At 39.9% G+C, this 19925-nt stretch overlaps 1 protein-coding gene across 6 annotated transcripts in view; it reads right to left on the bottom strand.

Annotated features, from left to right (window-relative positions):
- The window catches only part of LOC134227546 (zinc finger protein sens-like), a 555365-nt gene that overhangs the window by 18872 nt on the left and 516568 nt on the right, over window positions 1–19925 (bottom strand). For all 6 annotated transcript variants that reach the window (XM_062709113.1, XM_062709112.1, XM_062709115.1 and 3 more), the window contains one exon: window positions 16780–17565. In XM_062709113.1, coding sequence (XP_062565097.1) covers window positions 16780–17220 — 441 coding nt within the window. In that variant the 5' untranslated portion in view covers window positions 17221–17565. The remainder of the gene's footprint in view (window positions 1–16779; window positions 17566–19925) is intronic.

Raw genomic sequence — 19925 nt, 5'->3', positions numbered from 1 at the left:
GGGCTAGTGATCCGTAAAATATTGTAATGTCACACAAAACCAATTATGGGAAGATCCATAAAGTACGTCACGCAAAAGATCGTAATTTTCATTTCTATAAAACAAATGGTATAGATCGCCACGTTTCTAAACCCCCCCCGGCGTGCTGTACTTTGTGGATGGCGGCCTTTATTTGAATTTCAAAATTGCAAATATGAACTGAAGACTCACATTTATGTTCTACCAAATTTCGGAATCCGCAACTAATGTTTTCTACATTAATAATCTATTGAAAATATAAAAATAAAATATAAAACTTCTACAAAAAAATTGTTTGAAGCAGCATGAAAGAAAATTTCCGAGTCTACCTACCTACCCGATGACGAACACGGTGTTCAGGCATAATAGACCGAACTTGATTAATGAAGTCATGTCTTAAAAATCAGAAAAACCTATTTTTACGTCATGACGTGTAATTTTTATTCCGCTTTTTTAGTCGTGTAATATTTAGAACACGTAAATGTACATCATACCGGCCGCTCCTTTTATGTGCATCTGTTCAGATGTAAGTTTACTTGAATTTTTCGTAGTGTGTAGAATTTTCAAGAAGGGGTCTTCGGAATTCCCATAAAAGATAGCAGAAAATTCTACGGAATAATCATGAAAAATTATTCAGAATTGCTACGGGAAATTGTTCCAAATTTGTACAGAAAATTATTCAAAATAGCCTGGTAAAGATCTTCGAAAATTCTGTTGAATATTTTTACAGAATTTTTTTTTTTCGAAATATCCGCGGGAAACTCTTAGGACTTTTCATGAGAAACTCCCTGATTTTTTTACGGGACATTTTCCAGAATTTCCACAGAAAACTGTTCAAAAAGTGGATTTAATAAATTCTTTGGATTTTGAAGGAAAATTATTTGGAATTTCCATGAGAAATTCTTTGGAAGTCCCACGGGACTCTTTTATATTTTTTTTGGAAAATTGAAGGAGTTTCTTAAAATTTCTCCAGAAATACTTTTGCATTAACCATAAGAATTTCACGGGAAATAATGCAAAAAGAGGAAGGGTCGTTTGACGTCGTTTGAGAGTCATTCGACGGACAGTTATTTGGCCGAAAAACATGTTACGCTGAAAATCATCTAGCCGAATTCCATTTGGCCGAAATTAATATTTGAGCGAAACGATTATTGATTCGAAAACCATTAATTTAATTTGACCGAAAGCGAAAAAGCCTTCTGCCCAACAGGTCGTTTCGGCGAATAGGTCATTTAGTTGAAAATGCCATTTTGCGGAAGGTCACGATTGATCTCAGCAATTTGATAAACTTTTACCGAGACCCATACAGCCGATCCCCAGCAAACATTTTTGTTGTTGAGATTTCTGTCAAACTTGCTGAAAATCTGCAAATAGTTTGCCGAAAGCCACTTAACAATGGTAATTTATGCCAAGATATCTGTTTGTTTGTTGGGCACACGGCTGTGCGGACTTTCCAGAAATAAAAACTGATTTTGTATGATCAAAAATGTCGATCCGTTTGGCCAAATGACAAAAGTAACGCTGAATTGGTAATTTGGTCGAAAAAGTTATTAGCACTAACAGGTCCTTTGTCTGTAAATGCCGTTTTGCCGAAGTGGCCGTATGATCGAAAATGTCGTTTGATCGAATAGATAATTTAGTCGAAAAACATGTTTGATAGAAATGGTAGTTTGCCAGAAAGAGCCATCTGGCACGATATTTTTGATCAAATGGCCTTTCTTTCAAACGACTTTTTCGACCATAGGATCAGTTCGGCCGAACGACAACTGTTAGTCACCGAGAGTTAGAATATGAATGTAGGGGTGTAAAGTTCAATATTTTCTGAATTTGATGCTGGAAGGAAGTTATGATCCTCCCGAGCAGGAGCGACGACCTGCATAACATAACGACGAAGCATAACCAAAATCGCCAATTGTTAGTCACCGAGATTTAGATAATGTGAACATCTTTGTAAATTTTTTTCTGATTTCTATGCTGGAAGAAAGTTATGAGCTTGGAAAACTCAGCCCAAGAAAGCATAATCAAAATCGGAAACTGTTAACGTGAGTTAGTATATGAATGTAGGGGTGTGAAAATATGTTCAACATTTTCTGATTGTGATGCTGGAAGGATGTTATGAGTAGAGGTGTGCGCCGGTCCAAAATCGTCGGCGGCGGCGTTTGTCATAATTTTGGTCGGCGGCGTGAATCGGCGTGGCGTTTTTTATTGGGGTTCAAAATCGGCAAAATTAACATTACGTAATTTGTGAAAGAACCCCAATGTACGTCCCCACATAACGAATATTCATATGGAATTTAATTTCTAATTTTCCACGGGAACTAGTTTGAAGTTTCCTCCTTCTAAAAAAATATTAATTTTACACGTGACTTATTTCAAATTGTGACACAATATTTTGTGATTGAAACGGAAATATAACGTAAATGTATGCTTATTTTGTTGTACCCCTCGAATCCAATTCAGAACATGTAATGATACATCAGAATATTTAATATTAGTTGAAAAAGATATCAACGATGGAAGTAAAACTTAATCTTGTATTTTAAAAGATGTAAAATTACATACTCCTAGATTTCGGTACTGACGCCGCTCGAAAACAATCAGTCTAACTCTGAACAGCAGCGCGTCGCCATATTTGTCAAATTGTTGTGAAAAGTTTGGAAAAACGGCAGGTTTACTGCAACGGATTCGAAATATAAGCGTAAAGAGAATATCGTGGCAAACCAGAAGAACGCTCCACCACAAACGAATAAGGGATCGGTAATAAAATCATGCAGGTAGGTTTTCAGTCGAATGCAATCCCGTATAAACTTTTCAATTACAAAAATTTGTAACTGAACGAATTTTCTTGTTTATTGCAGACATCGCAAGAAAATTCTCGTACTTTGTTTGGCAGCAGCTTGGTGAAAAAATCCTGGACTGATGCAATATTATGCATATTGAGTATATTAGAGGCAGTCATTTGTAGCTACGGAAAAGTGGTTTATTGCTATAAAAGTGACTGAAGTGCATCGAAGAAAGGAAATCTGTAGAGTGCAATGAATAGCAACACAGTTTTTTTGTTTGTTATATTTCAGATTGTTACAATTGAAGATTATTTCGAATATTTCGCTACAAAGCACATTGTCATGACAGATTTAACTATTTTTTTCTTACAAAACCAAAACATCTACCAGGGCTAGTGATCCGTAAAATATTGTAATGTCACACAAAACCAATTATGGGAAGATCCATAAAGTACGTCACGCAAAAGATCGTAATTTTCATTTCTATAAAACAAATGGTATAGATCGCCACGTTTCTAAACCCCCCCCCGGCGTGCTGTACTTTGTGGATGGCGGCCTTTATTTGAATTTCAAAATTGCAAATATGAACTGAAGACTCACATTTATGTTCTACCAAATTTCGGAATCCGCAACTAATGTTTTCTACATTAATAATCTATTGAAAATATAAAAATAAAATATAAAACTTCTACAAAAAAATTGTTTGAAGCAGCATGAAAGAAAATTTCCGAGTCTACCTACCTACCCGATGACGAACACGGTGTTCAGGCATAATAGACCGAACTTGATTAATGAAGTCATGTCTTAAAAATCAGAAAAACCTATTTTTACGTCATGACGTGTAATTTTTATTCCGCTTTTTTAGTCGTGTAATATTTAGAACACGTAAATGTACATCATACCGGCCGCTCCTTTTATGTGCATCTGTTCAGATGTAAGTTTACTTGAATTTTTCGTAGTGTGTAGAATTTTCAAGAAGGGGTCTTCGGAATTCCCATAAAAGATAGCAGAAAATTCTACGGAATAATCATGAAAAATTATTCAGAATTGCTACGGGAAATTGTTCCAAATTTGTACAGAAAATTATTCAAAATAGCCTGGTAAAGATCTTCGAAAATTCTGTTGAATATTTTTACAGAATTTTTTTTTTCGAAATATCCGCGGGAAACTCTTAGGACTTTTCATGAGAAACTCCCTGATTTTTTTACGGGACATTTTCCAGAATTTCCACAGAAAACTGTTCAAAAAGTGGATTTAATAAATTCTTTGGATTTTGAAGGAAAATTATTTGGAATTTCCATGAGAAATTCTTTGGAAGTCCCACGGGACTCTTTTATATTTTTTTTGGAAAATTGAAGGAGTTTCTTAAAATTTCTCCAGAAATACTTTTGCATTAACCATAAGAATTTCACGGAAATAATGCAAAAGAGGAAGGGTCGTTTGACGTCGTTTGAGAGTCATTCGACGGACAGTTATTTGGCCGAAAAACATGTTACGCTGAAAATCATCTAGCCGAATTCCATTTGGCCGAAATTAATATTTTAGCGAAACGATTATTGATTCGAAAACCATTAATTTCGTTTGACCGAAAGCGAAAAAGCCTTCTGCCCAACAGGTCGTTTCGGCGAATAGGTCATTTGGTTGAAAATGCCATTTTGCGGAAGGTCACGATAGATCTCAACAATTTGTTAAACTTTTACCGAGATCCATACAGCCGATCCCCAGCAAACGTTTTTTTTTTGTTGAGATATCTGTCAAACTTGCTGAAAATCTGCAAATAGTTTGCCGAAAGCCACTTAACAAAGGTAATTTATGCCAAGATATCTGTTTGCTTGTTGGGCACACGGCTGTGCGGATTGTGTATGATCAAAAATGTCGATCCGTTTGGCCAAATGACAAAAGTAACGCTGAATTGGTAACTTGGTCGAAAACGTTATTAGCACTAACAGGTCCTTTGTCTGTAAACGCCGTTTTGCCGAAGTGACCGAATAATCGAAAATGGCGTTTGATCGAATAGATAATTTAGTCGAAAAACATGTTTGATAGAAATGGTAGTTTGCCAGAAAGAGCCATCTGGCACGATATTTTTGATCAAATGGCCTTTCTTTCAAACGACTTTTTCGACCATAGGATCAGTTCGGCCGAACGACATTTTCGGCCATATGCCCAAATGAAATTTTAAGCCAACGGTGGTGGACTGAAGTCATTTCAAAATTCACGGAAGTAAAGACGGGATTTTTGGTTGAATGGACACTGAATGAAATTTACGGCCGTAGATCCATTTTGTCTAAATGACATTTCTGATCAGACGAATATCGACCAAACTACATATTCGGCCAAAAACATTTCGGCCTTGTGGTCAATGGCCAAACGGATCTTCCCGTCGTTTTACCGAAAGTCATTTTGAGGAAAACCATTTTTTTAATTCCACTTGGTCGAATTGAACGTTTGTCCGAAATGGTTGTAAGGTCGAAAATGGTTTGGCCGAACATTTTATTTGGCCGAAAGCGACATACAGCTGTAAGGGACATGGAGCCGAATTGGTAATTTGGTCGAAAAAGTTATTAGCACTAACAGGTCCTTTGTCTGTAAATGCCGTTTTGCCGAGGTGACCATGTGACCGAAGTGACTCGTATGATCGAAAATGTCGTTTGATCGAATAGATCATTTGGTCGAAAAAGATGTTTGATAGAAATGGTAGTTTGGCAGAAAGAGCCATCTGGCACGAATATGTCCTTTCTGCCGAATAACCATTTCAACCAAATGACCTATTCAACCAAACGACTTTTTCGATAAAATGACCGAATGAAACTTTCGACCGAATATCCGTTTCGGCCAAATGATCAGTCTACCAACGATGGCATTTTCGGCCAAACGACTTTGTCAACCAAAGGAACTGTTCTGCTGGCCGGATGTCCTTTTCGACCAAATGATTTGTTCAGTCAAATGGCGTACTCGGTCAAACAAACTTCGGCCTCGTGGTCTTCGGCGTTCAAAAATTATATTTCAACGAAAACTTTTTCGGGTTTCAACGGGAAGTCTTCCGGAAAAGCCTTCGGTATTTTCCCTTGAAGTTTTTTTTTTCGTTTTTACAGAGAGCATTTCGAAATTCCAACAGGAAATTCCTTAGAATTTTCGAAAAAAATCTTTGGAGTTTTAACGTTGTGTTGTAAGGATATCAATCAGGAAATTTACGAAAACTACACTGGATCTTCGGAATTTGCTCTGAAAATTCTGCGGACTTCTACAAATTTAAATCAGCGTGGAAAATAACAAATCAGCGGCGTGACAAAATTTTGACAGTGGCGCGCCGATGCAAAATCGTCGGTGTCGGCGGCGTGTCAAAAACTGTCAGCGGCGGCGGCGTGACGTCGCGGCGCACACCTCTACTTATGAGCCTGGAAAACTGAACCCAAGAAAGCGTAACCAAAATTGACAACTGTTAGTCACCGAAAGTTAGAATATCAAGAAAATTATGTAGCTCTTTTTTATTGGAATGTTTTTACTGTCATAAGACGAGTTTAGCACAATTCCATTTAATTCCGAGGCGGTGGGTTTAATGTAATTGAGCTAAACTCGCCTTATGACAGTGAGTTAGAATATGTTAATATGGGTGAAAAAAGTTCAATATTTTCTGATTTTGATGCTGGAAGAAAGTTATGAGCCTGGAAAACTCAGTCCAAGAGCGCATAACCAGCGGTGTTGAACTTAATCTGTAGATTAAAAAAAATACATATTAATAAAAAAAAGCATTACCAAAATCGGCAACTGTTAGTCACCGAGATTTAGATAATGTAAACATTTTTGTAGTTTTTTTTTCTGATTTCTATGCTGGAAGGATGTAAGGAGCCCGCAAAACTCAACCCAAGAAAGTATAACCGAAATCGGCAACTGTTGTCATTGAGGGTTGAAATAAATATAAGTGTAAAAAAAGTTCAATATTTTCTGATTTTGATGCTGGAAGGATGTTATGAGCCTGAAAAACTCAACCCCAGAAAGCATAACCGAAATCGGCAAATGTTAGTCACTGAGTGTTAGAATATGTAAATTTTGGTGTTACATTTTTTTTCTCAATATTTTCTGATTTTGATGCTGGAAGGATGTTATGAGCCTGGAAAACTCAACCCAAAAAAGCATAACACAAATTTAGCAACTGTTGTCGTTGAGGGTTAGAATAAATATGGGTGTAAAAAAAGTTCAATATGTTCTGATTTTGATGCTGGAAGGATGTTATGGGCCTGAAAAAAGCTCAACCCAAGAAAGCATATCCAAAATCAGCAACTGTTAGTCACCGAGAGTTAGTTATGAATGTAGGGGTGTGAAAATATGTTCAATATTTTCTTATGGTGATGCTGAAAGGTCAATGGACTGCGAGAGTAGAGGAGAAGGTGAATGTAGAGATTTTATGATAAGAAGCAAAAATGTATGAAGCTTTTTTCGAAAGTTGGTCTGAATGGATAAGTTAAGTATTCCTACTTGATCGTGTATGCTTTGAATGGGCACGAATGAAGTTTGTTTTGAAACAATTTCGTTGAGGGTTGGACGTAAAGTCACGACAAGAGACACGCCCAAATCATATCCTTTTGAGCTCATATTTTTCTTAGGGTTATATCTTGGAGTGATTCAACTTGTTAGCTATGTCGTTTTTAGAAATCTATAAATGAATTTTTTATCGGTTTGAACTTCCAGATTTCTGAAGGGAAATGAAAATAATTATTTGTCAGCGTTCTACATATTTTTTTTTCGATTGAGAATCGATAATCAATTGACAGAACCTGGTCCCAATTATGATTCCATGCAGAATTATGTGATAGCTATTAATTTACTACCCTTCTTACACACTCTCCGCACCACTGAATTGATAGAATTAGATAGGGCAGAACGGTTCCGGGAGTGTGACCAAATGATTGATTTCTCTGACCATAAGGTATACCTTGAAAAACTTATCAAACGTTCAAACAGTTACCACAGGTTCATGAATTGATTCATTTCAGAAATGCTTATTGTACCCATAAATAATCATGGATTTTTTATGTTTGATAATTTGATCTTAAAGTACACTGTTTTTGACCGAATCAACTACATATCCAAATCCTGTCGGTACCCTTCAACTTGTAATACAGTAAATCCACATTATCGGATACCGAAGCGCTAACCGCGGTGCAGTAATCGACCATCCGGTAATAACATCTCCGCTAATTAGCGTCCAGCTGGGTACGCAAACCTCCACTGTTAAATATATACACTTGCGAGTACTGAACAAATTTGTTTATCGCAAACAAATTCCAATCATTTCATTACACCTTTTGCGGTCCGGTCTTAATCTGTTGACATAAACGACGACACTAATAACCGTCAACGAACGTAGTCGCGGTCGTCTATGTCGTCGTCGATTCGACGGCGACGATCGTCATCCGCTCAATCAGCGTCAGTTGGCTAATGCCTAAATAATTATGATTCCGATTCGCATGGTCCCTACTTAGTCGTTGGTTGGCTAGTTGGCCAGCTACCAGTCAGTGATAACTGGGTACCGGGACTATTACTCCATTGCGGCGCGGCCAGCTTCTATATCGGTTATGATGATTATGATGATGATCATGAATAAAATGACGACGATGACGATGGTGATGTCGATGAACATGAACGAACATGGGCGGTTGATAATGGTGATTAGAGGGTATAAAATCGTGCGCGGGCAAACCGGGCCCTGGTTTTGATCCGATTAGTAGGCAATTACAAACGAGGCATGCTGGGTCTCTCTGGTCGGGTGGGATAGCTTAGTGCGGTGATTTATTGGAGTATGTGCTATCAGGAAGGGATGGTCAAAACCGCAGAAATCAACCAGAGTAGTTTACTAGGTCCCTTATGTTTATGTTAGGGTTAGGGGAACCTATGTAGTGGAAATTCACGGCAAAAATTTATTTCGAGGTTTCCCAATTCTGGAAACCTGAAATTTTGAAAATGTGTTTTGAAGTCAAGTTTTTGTGGTAAAAATTTAGTGCAAAAAAAATATGGGTTTTTAAGGTATTTAAATTTTTATATCAACTAGGCTAGATGTACCAGTTGTGGCTATAGCACCAGTTGTCGCACTAGTGCTTTATATGCCAAATGGCCAATCAATTCACCACAAACCAAGTTCATATCGATAAAGCATATTCATATGATACGATAACACCTTTGATTTCCTCCAAAACAATTGTCGCACGAGTGATCCCTATTTGGCCAGTCCCATAAGAAAACAATGGGATTTGCCAAATAAGGAACCAAAATTAAGAATAGTGCCACAACTGGTACATGCGTTCCTATTATGGATTAATCAATTTTAAGGATTATAACAAATTTTATTGTGGTTTGTCACAGCTGTTTTAAGGAGCAGGAAGTAAAACCTTTCGCTTGATATATAAAGTCCACCCACATGCCTCTTGCTTATTTTAAAAAAAAAATGTTTTTCTTATGTATGGCGACAATTGGTACACCCACCCTATTGATTTTTTTCAGTATAAAAAAATTTTTTTTTGATCATATAATCTTTTCTCCATAAGGCCTTTTTAGGGACACTGAAGACGACCTTACTGTTGAGGTCGAGATACGTATTTGTCAAGGTGCAATTGAGTGGTGGAATTAAATGGGATTGTACAAACTCGTCTTATGACACATACGACGTATTTTTATAAATTACTAGTTGACTCAGCAGATGGTGTCCTGCAGTAGGCAAAAATGCGCGTTGTGAACGGCTTTGGAACAGTTTGTCGAATGAAGTTTAGTCGAATGACATTTAGTCGAAAGGACATTTGATCGAATGGACATTTAGTCGGTTAAAAATTTATTAAAATTGATAATTCGTCAATAGATTTTTGTTTCTATTTGAATAAATAATCCACAAGATACATGGATGAAATGATTAAAGGACGTGAGGAAGTTTATCCAGCTGCGGAAGAAACGAATACGAATACGAATACTTTCAAAGGTACAATAAAGTAGTGGAATTAAATGGCAAACGTTTTATGACAAGTAAATACATTACACTAGAAGCTTAAAATAATTTTCATATCAATGAGACCAATGTTATTTTGCCTATACTACATTGTAGTCGGCATAAGAACATTCCGTTGATTGACATTTAGTCGAATGACATTTCGTCGAAAGGACGTTTGGGCGAATGGAAATGATTTTCTTATTCTTTTCATTTATACTCTTTCTTCCACTTCATTTTTATACAATAATTAATTCAGTATAAAATTCAATTCCAACCATAATTCGTTGATTGTTGGCCGACAATTTTATTTCAGCCAAATGGTCATATGACGTAATGTCTATTTGACGTAAAGTCCTTCCGACCAAGTTTCATTTGACGAAGCATCATTCAACTTAATATATTTTGACCAGGTGGTATAAATTCATCGTTGTCGGTTAGAGAGGTTCGCCAAAGTCAATATCCTGGGATACCGCAATAAATCATTTATTTTTAAATATTAATGAAAAAAGTTCCTTTCATTCAAATATCCAATTGACGGAACGTCATTCGACTAAATGTACCAAGATTATTCATTCGAATATCCGCTTTTGACCAAATGTCCTTTCGACCAAACATCATTTGACCAAATGTACGAGGATTCTTCAAGCTAAAATCCGGTTTCGACTAAATGTTCATTCGACCAAATGTCCATTCGCCAAAAGCCAGATTTTAGAATGAAGAATCTTGCTACATTTTGTCGAATGAATATTTGAAAGAAAGAAATTTTATTCAATCATAATTAAAAACTAAATGATTTATTGCGGTGTTTAAAAAAATTACATAATTAATGCTTCGAAATGCTTTCCAGAGGAAATTCATCCAAATTTCCAGAGGAAATTCATCCGAATTTCCAGAGGAAATTCATCCGAATTTCCAGAGGAAATTCATCCGAATTTCCAGAGGAAATTCATCCGAATTTCCAGAGGAAATTCATCCGAATTCCAGAGGAAATTCATCCGATTTCCAGAGGAAATTCATCCGATTTCCAGAGGAAATTCATCCGATTTCCAGAGGAAATTCATCCGATTTCCAGAGGAAATTCATCCGATTTCCAGAGGAAATTCATCCGATTTCCAGAGGAAATTCATCCGATTTCCAGAGGAAATTCATCCGAATTTCCAGAGGAAATTCATCCGATTTCCAGAGGAAATTCATCCGAATTTCCAGAGGAAGTTCATCCGATTTCCAGAGGAAATTCATCCGATTTCCAGAGGAAATTCATCCGATTTCCAGAGGAAATTCATCCGATTTCCAGAGGAAATTCATCCGATTTCCAGAGGAAATTCATCCGATTTCCAGAGGAAATTCATCCGAATTCCAGAGGAAATTCATCCGATTTCCAGAGGAAATTCATCCGAATTTCCAGAGGAAGTTCATCCGATTTCCAGAGGAAATTCATCCGATTTCCAGAGGAAATTCATCCGATTTCCAGAGGAAATTCATCCGATTTCCAGAGGAAATTCATCCGATTTCCAGAGGAAATTCATCCGATTTCCAGAGGAAATTCATCCGATTTCCAGAGGAAATTCATCCGATTTCCAGAGGAAATTCATCCGATTTCCAGAGGAAATTCATCCGATTTCCAGAGGAAATTCATCCGATTTCCAGAGGAAATTCATCCGATTTCCAGAGGAAATTCATCCGATTTCCAGAGGAAATTCATCCGATTTCCAGAGGAAATTCATCCGATTTCCAGAGGAAATTCATCCGATTTCCAGAGGAAATTCATCCGATTTCCAGAGGAAATTCATCCGATTTCCAGAGGAAATTCATCCGATTTCCAGAGGAAATTCATCCGATTTCCAGAGGAAATTCATCCGATTTCCAGAGGAAATTCATCCGATTTCCAGAGGAAATTCATCCGATTTCCAGAGGAAATTCATCCGATTTCCAGAGGAAATTCATCCGATTTCCAGAGGAAATTCATCCGATTTCCAGAGGAAATTCATCCGATTTCCAGAGGAAATTCATCCGATTTCCAGAGGAAATTCATCCGATTTCCAGAGGAAATTCATCCGATTTCCAGAGGAAATTCATCCGATTTCCAGAGGAAATTCATCCGAATTTCCAGAGGAAATTCATCCGATTTCCAGAGGAAATTCATCCGATTTCCAGAGGAAATTCATCCGAATTTCCAGAGGAAATTCATCCGAATTTCCAGAGGAAATTCATCCGAATTTCCAGAGGAAATTCATCCGAATTTCCAGAGGAAATTCATCCGAATTTCCAGAGGAATTTCCACAGGAAATTTTTTCCAGAGGAAATTCATCCGAATTTCCAGAGGAAATTCATCCGAATTTCCAGAGGAAATTCATCCGAATTTCCAGAGAAAATTCATCCGAATTTCCAGAGGAAATTCATTCGAATTTCCAGAGGAAATTCATCCGATTTCCAGAGGAAATTCATCCGATTTCCAGAGGAAATTCATCCGATTTCCAGAGGAAATTCATCCGATTTCCAGAGGAAATTCATCCGATTTCCAGAGGAAATTCATCCGATTTCCAGAGGAAATTCATCCGATTTCCAGAGGAAATTCATCCGACTTCCAGAGGAAATTCATCCGATTTCCAGAGGAAATTCATCCGATTTCCAGAGGAAATTCATCCGATTTCCAGAGGAAATTCATCCGATTTCCAGAGGAAATTCATCCGATTTCCAGAGGAAATTCATCCGATTTCCAGAGGAAATTCATCCGATTTCCAGAGGAAATTCATCCGATTTCCAGAGGAAATTCATCCGATTTCCAGAGGAAATTCATCCGATTTCCAGAGGAAATTCATCCGATTTCCAGAGGAAATTCATCCGATTTCCGGAGGAAATTCATCCGAATTTCCAGAGGAAATTCATCCGAATTTCCAGAGGAAATTCATCCGAATTTCGAGGAAATTCATCCGATTTCCAGGGGATATTCATCTGAATTTCCAGGGAAAATTCATCAAAATTTCCAGGGAAAATTCATCAAAATTTTCAGGGGAAATTCATCCGAATTTCCAGAGGAAATTCATCCGAATTTCCAGAGAAAAATTCAACCGAATTTCCGGGGGAAATTCATCCGAATTTCCGGGGGAAATTCATCCGAATTTCCGGGGGAAATTCATCCGAATTTCCGGGGGAAATTCATCCGAATTTCCGGGGGAAATTCATCCGAATTTCCGGGGGAAATTCATCCGAATTTCCGGGGGAAATTCATCCGAATTTCCGGGGGAAATTCATCCGAATTTCCGGGGGAAATTCATCCGAATTTCCGGGGGAAATTCATCCGAATTTCCGAGGGAAATTCATTCGAATTTCCGAGGGAAATTCATCCGAATTTCCGAGGGAAATTCATCCGAGTTTCCGGGGGAAATTCATCAGACTTTCCTGGGGAAATTCATCAAAATTTCCGGAGAAAATTCATCAGAATTTCCAGGGGAAATTCATCTGAATTTCCAGGGGAAATTCATCCGTATTTTCAGGGGAAATTCATCAAAATTTTCAGGGGAAATTCATCCGAATTTCTAGGGGAAATTCATCCGAACTCCAACGGACAATTTATCTGAATTTTAAGGAGAATTCATCCTAAATCAGATTTCTTCGGTGGTTTGGGTACGTAACCAGAATGTTTGATGGTTTTTGATAGCGATTTGACAGGCATATAAAGGCAAGTTGTACAGCGAGCACGGTGGATCGGATACAATTTCGGAAGATTTCAATACAATGGTTGTCACAATTTTGTATTATTTTAATACAATATTTGTATAAAAACCTTACATTCGTTGTACTAAAACCTTGCTGAATTGTATATGCCCAGAACATATATAATAATAGTAAGATTTGTTTTTTGGGAGTGCTCTTGGTGAGAATTGAACTCACGACCCCAGTTTGATAGTAAAACTACAAACGGCGGCCAATATTCGAAAATTAGACAAAGTTTGAGCTGAGCTCGTGTGGTATATTCTTTTTGAGGTGGGGGTCCCGTAGCGTAGTTGGCTACACGTTCGCCTTACAAGCGGATGGTCATGGGTTTGATTACCGCCCCTCACCCCCCTTCGCCAGTCGCCGGATCCGCAGCACATACGGTGGCGTTTTGGGGTACGCGCCTTACCGTCACGGCTGCCTGATGGCGACTAACAACTTGCTCTTCCCGGAGGCATTTCTCCAACGTTACTCGGATAAATGGCAACAGAAAAATGCAACGATCATTGGATACACGATATGGACAAACGGGCACAATGGACGAAAAGATGGACTGGCAACGACAACAATAACGAATTATGGATATCTAAATATAGATTTTGTGTGGATCCTGTGCAGCAGAATACCACAGTAGATCTCGGTTCAGTAGCGCTTCAGTAACACAGAGTGCCTAAAAATAGAGTTACTGCTCCTGGGCTTCATCTCATGGCCTCGATATTCATCTCACGAAAAACAAAACAATGGAAAGGAATTTGATTTGTTTATGATATTTGTGTTTTTTTTCTGCTAGCAAAAAGAAGCGACGGAATTGGTGCCGTATTTCTTTGTTTCGCGATGAGATGAATATATGTTCAGTAAAATGGAAAACGGAACAGTTCCCCTAAAGAAAGGAATTAAAAAATTATTTTCAGTGGAAGCATCCTAAACTTTTTTTTTCAATTTGCCAAGGATTGCCATAGCTTATTTTGCTTTAACATTTTCTTCACAACAAAATTATCCCTGATAGGAGAATCGTGATATAAATGTATCAAATTGCCTCAATCCAAACACCCATTCGGCAGCGATTCTACCAACCTAATTAATCGCCATACTGCACGCAATCCTACGGCGAGTTGATGGCTCAGTTAGACAGTTGGTAATAGCTTTTTAATGGGAACCCTTCGGCAAAAGTTTCGTTCGTCAAAACAATACGGCAATCGAGACCTTTAGAGTTGAAGAAGAAGAGGAAGAAGTTTCAACTCGATTAATAGGTCATCGAAAATTTGACGACTGCTTCTTGATAACAGCCTGCTGAGATTTCGAACTCATGGTATGGAATGGAATTGAGCAATAATGAGTAGCCTACTATGTTTTGAAATGATAACTTTCGCTTTTTGAGAAGCGCGGCAGCGCGTTAATTGATTGAAGCTGGAACGTGGAACGAAGAACGGGACGATGACGGCGATGATGCCTGGAACTGGTTTGTGTCATCCCGCATGCTGTGAGCAGTAAGACGGTTGATTTACGTGGAAGATGGCACAGTTGTAAATCATCGTCATCCGAGGGGCGCCCGGCAGGTTTCTTCAGCTGAACGATCCTCGGATCTGTGAGATAATAAACTTTCATTAGACTGTCCATGGCGGCCGCAGAAGCGCCTGCTGGTGCGCTCAAGACGAACCTACTGGACCTTCTGCACACCAAACAGCAGCATCTTCGAAGCACGTAGCATTAAATATAATCTTCATTTATAATCTATAATCGCATCCAACGAGCGTCGGTCGGCAGTTTGAGCGACTCGCGGCGAAGAAGGGGCTTCGCTGCGATCTCAAAGTTCCAGTTACCATTTCATCAAGCTCACTAACGACACTTGTACTGGCACGACCGACCGACTCGATCGTTTTGCATCCACACGCAGGTATTAGCAACCACAGAGCCTACCCGATGGCAAAACACAGTTTTATTTCTCTTTCATTAGGAAAATATATTACCTTCGAAGAGTGCCTGCTGATCGTCCGAGTTCGTTGCTGGAAGCACTTTTTTCACCCTGCTGCCTTCCGAAGGCCCTACGATCAGCTTCCATAGACTTTATCTCCATATCGATGGCTCCCTGGCGGAGTCTGCTAGACAAGCAGCACGCAACGCATTGTGGAGGTCGATTCGGTCGCCGAAGCTTAAATTTATTATCCACGAAAGGCTCAAGACGACAACCCGATGCGATCCTGCGCTTCATCTAATCATAACTATCATAACATACATTTTCATTCCACTTTGGGTCGAAATGGTAGTAACGATCCAATACTGGAAGCTCCGAAGGCAATTGCCTTGGCGTCCGAACTGGTCTTTATCGGAACTGGTGCGAAAAACGATTTGCAGTTAGGTAGATAAAGCTGGCTAAGCCAGTGTATCGAGTCGGATTAAAAGTTGAGTTTTGAAATATTAAAATGGACTTGCTAGGAATATATTATTTAGCCCTGTTACTGTGGCACTTTATAAAATTTTATCAATTATGAAATCTAATGCATTGTTCCATTAGAAAAAATCGAAATTGATTTTTTATGGTTTCTTATTTCGAGTAGCAGTAAATTAGTTTCGATACTGGGTAATGAAACCGAATATGTTTGATATTATAGGGGCGTAAGGATCCATTAAACAAAGCCGATCAAATGGCTTGTTATCCTTCATAGTATGGAATTGTTGCAAAATGGTGAGTTGATTTGAACTATGCGAATGAACTTTCCATTTCAACGTTTTGCGAATGAACTGAAAATCTATCAACAACAACCATCCATGAGTCGATTGGCTAATTTGCAATAAAACATTTTTCCTCCTAACTAACTTCGTTCCGCGCACTAGTTCAATGTCGAGCATACCATCGTCGTCACGCCGTCATCGAGCCAGGCATTGAAATTAATTTCGAGTATTATTGACCCAATTAATATCGATTGAAACAGCAATTTAACAATTACCAACCACTCGGAGGTGCTCTGAGCCATCGTTGTTGGTATTTTTTCTTGTCGAGGATGATTACCTCTCACGAAGGGGAGGAGGGCCGGAATACATTCCGCGTAGGTAAACCCGCCGAACCGAACTGCTTTGATCAGAGACGGTAAGTGCGTTCATGAGTTGGGCGGTGAAGAGAGGAGACAGACAGCGTAGTTGGTCTCAACTCTTCAACGAATAAGAGGCTCTCATTCAATCGAGGAAAACAGTTTAGTGTAAGTAGGTACCTCTGCTTATCGTCGACTTGAGTGATTACGCAGATAAATAAATTTGAATGGGGCAAAACTCTCAAAAAATGGTAGCACTCACCTGATCGAATCCTTGCAGCGGTTGATTGCTGGCAGGGCCATTGTTTCCACTGGCACCACCGCTGCTGCTGCTATTGCTGGAGCCACTCCCGCTCGTGGTGGACTGGCTTCCATTAAGGGATTCGGGGCCGGCATTTTTGGGACCGCCTCCGCCCGTTCCCGGCGGTCGATCTACAGCCGACGGGATCCTGGGCTGTCCTCCTGTCGCTGTGCTGCCCGTTAACGTCACCGCGGTCGTCGTGGTTGCTGTCGATGCTGTCGATGATGACCCCGCGCCCCCGTTGGCAACGGTCATGTCCCCAGAGGTGCTGGCAGTCACTGCGGACGATCCTCCACTCACAAAGTCGAAGAAGTCTGTCTTTCCCAGATCCTCGGGCCGAAACGATTCACTTATGTCCATGCCCGATGAAGTCATTATGCCATTCGTGATGATTTCCAACATAAATATGTGCGAATGCACTTTGCGCGGCTCTTCGTCGGCTGCTGCTACTGCACCGGATAACTGAACGGCTTTATTTTTTGGTTACACACCGGCACACCGAGGAGATTACGAAAATTTAAATGTTTTTTAAATTGATACGCGAGGATTCGGGGCGTAGCAGGCCGCCAAAAGATTTGGTTGCAATTAATGACGTCGTTGTCGAGCGGTTGCAGTAGGCCGGTTGAAGAGCTTGGTTGCTTTGGTTAAGTTGTTGCGGATCTTGCTACTGCTGCTGATTGGTGGTGGCAATTGATGGCAGTGATGCATTTTGCGGTTGAGCTGATATGGCGATCAGTTGGCGATCATCTGGAAGAGATGGAGGGAACAGAAGGGGTTATTTGGGGATGCATTAACTAAAATATAAATCGAATGCTAATGAGAATGAATTGCGATCGTGAGAGCCGGGATTTAATGTTGGCTTCCAACCTTGGATTCGATCAAGCAATGAAACGTTTTCGGTTGATTTCTCATGCGAAATGGGTGTCCAGAAACTGTAGGAAAAAAATTCACATTATAGAATAAAAATGCCGAATAATGATTGAGATTGAATTTATCGATATGAATCAAATTTTAACTCCAGAGAAATAGTCTCTTTTTCGTTGGTTTCAAGATAGATTGGGTTTATATTGAATATTGTACGGTGGAGCCATACTGATATCTATCTTAAAAAAAATCTTGCGTAGGTAGTGCCTTTAAGGCTCTGCGATGAACGTTATGAATGTTTAACTCTGGTGATATTTTTACTGAATCTTGTCTGGTAGATTACGAGGATATAAATTAAGAATAACATTCCCATATGCATACTAATCTGTATCTGAAGCAAAACATACAGAGTTGACATTGAAAGTCTCCATCAGACCCGGCACGTTTTAACTATTGCCGTTTACGCTGAATTTGGATAACCGCAGCGAATTCAAAGTCACATTTTCAACGCATGCTACGCCTAATCAAACACACGCGCGCATAATTGGACTGCCACGGCCTGACTTGGGTTGGACCAATAGACCGATCCGCGGTCGAACCGAATGCCTCCGAGTCCGGGGTCGGAAATTTCTCCTAGCTCCATCCATCCATCCACACCCGCCCAAATCCAACCGCGTGTCACGAATCCGTTTGTGGTCAACTCAAACCCCAAACCAAATTAAGCCCTCGTGTTGCGACCAAATGAACCAGTAAGAGAACCCGAAAATTACAAAAACAAACTCGCGTTGCGCGCCGCACCGACTTGATTGATAGATTTATTTCCATTTTAGTCAGCCAGATTTCGTTCGCTCCGCAGGAGGGACGGACCCCACTCGACTGGACCCGGCTCGGTAATCACAGACAAGCCACGCCATTTTTTTGTCCCAGCTTCTTCAATGGAATCCATGCACCCGGACGCCCGTGGTTGCATGTCGTCATGATCGGTCGCCTATTGGATATTGTCCTCTATGACGACCAACCCGCAGAGTTTCCTCTTTTGACCCGTAGCCAGCCGCGCGCTTGTCGGTCATCCGCCGTCGTCAGTCAGTCGCGTAGGACAATAACGGAACGAAAGCTGAAAAAAGTGGGCTAATCCATCAATCGGTTGCCTCCCTGATGGCCAGCTATTTGACTGGTTAGTTAGTTAGTTTGGTCCTCCAATTGAAGAATGAAAATGAGCGACCCCAAAGAAGCAATGATTATTATCATTATCGCTGCGCCATCTACATTGTGCCCTGGCAGTGATTATGGGCGACGCTATCATCATTATTGTGGCTTCGACTCCTTTAGTGCAGAAAATTATCATAACTGTCCGTAGCTATTTGTTGGTTAGCTGTGGCCTCCGATATTTGTTTTATAATCAAACTCGGATAACATGATATTTGTAGGCGTTGGATGACTTCGTCTGGTCACGTGTTTGCTTGGTAACTCCACGGTGCTATGGACACCACAGGGCACCGCCGTCGCCTACTTAGCGCGTGCTTCATCGATCGGCATTGCAACCAAGCCCAGGGCAATCACGCCGCCACCGATTCTAGTGATCATAGATTTATGAACTGGTCGTGTGCCGAATTTGCTCCAACAACACTCTATTTTGTATCCACTTTCCAGATCAATGGGCGCTAAAAAATGCTCCATAAAATTACGGATTCGGTTCACGCTTCTCGGTGTGGTGTGACCGCGTGTCGTCTTGCGGAGCAAAACGAAACGACTCTCGGAATCGACCACCGGAAATCTTCCTTATTGAGGACGACAATCGTTCCAAAGAGGGTCGTATCAATATTTGCATTTTAGATAGCGACGGAACATATGACTTTATTCAAATGGACAATTGCGATGCAAATTCGCCAAGCACCTGGTTTGAGCTGCTTTTGTACTTGCGGACGTCTCAATCGCAGTCGGCCGTGCGGTCGGTTCCGATCGTCGCCCACCTATCGAACGATCCTTGTTGATGGAGTGCGGAGAATCGTGGCAGCTGTGTGGTATGTAATAATAAAAATAATACGTGGATGACGGAGAAAAGCAGGCGTTGGCATGGAGTGCACTTTCCGCGCTGCATAAATTGAGCTGTTTTGGTTCCTGATTTTTTTTGCATCTCTATTGACGACTCACGATTATTGTATGCAGATTAGTGGCATGGGTTTGTCTATAGGTTTGCTAAACCTTTCAAGTATAGAACCTTTAAAGTTTGTTGAAGGATATAA

Source organism: Armigeres subalbatus, chromosome 3, assembly GCF_024139115.2.
Source record: "Armigeres subalbatus isolate Guangzhou_Male chromosome 3, GZ_Asu_2, whole genome shotgun sequence".
Taxonomy (NCBI): domain Eukaryota; kingdom Metazoa; phylum Arthropoda; class Insecta; order Diptera; family Culicidae; genus Armigeres; species Armigeres subalbatus.
The sequence above is the reverse complement of the archived record's forward strand: the minus strand, read 5'-3'. Positions and strand labels throughout refer to the sequence as shown.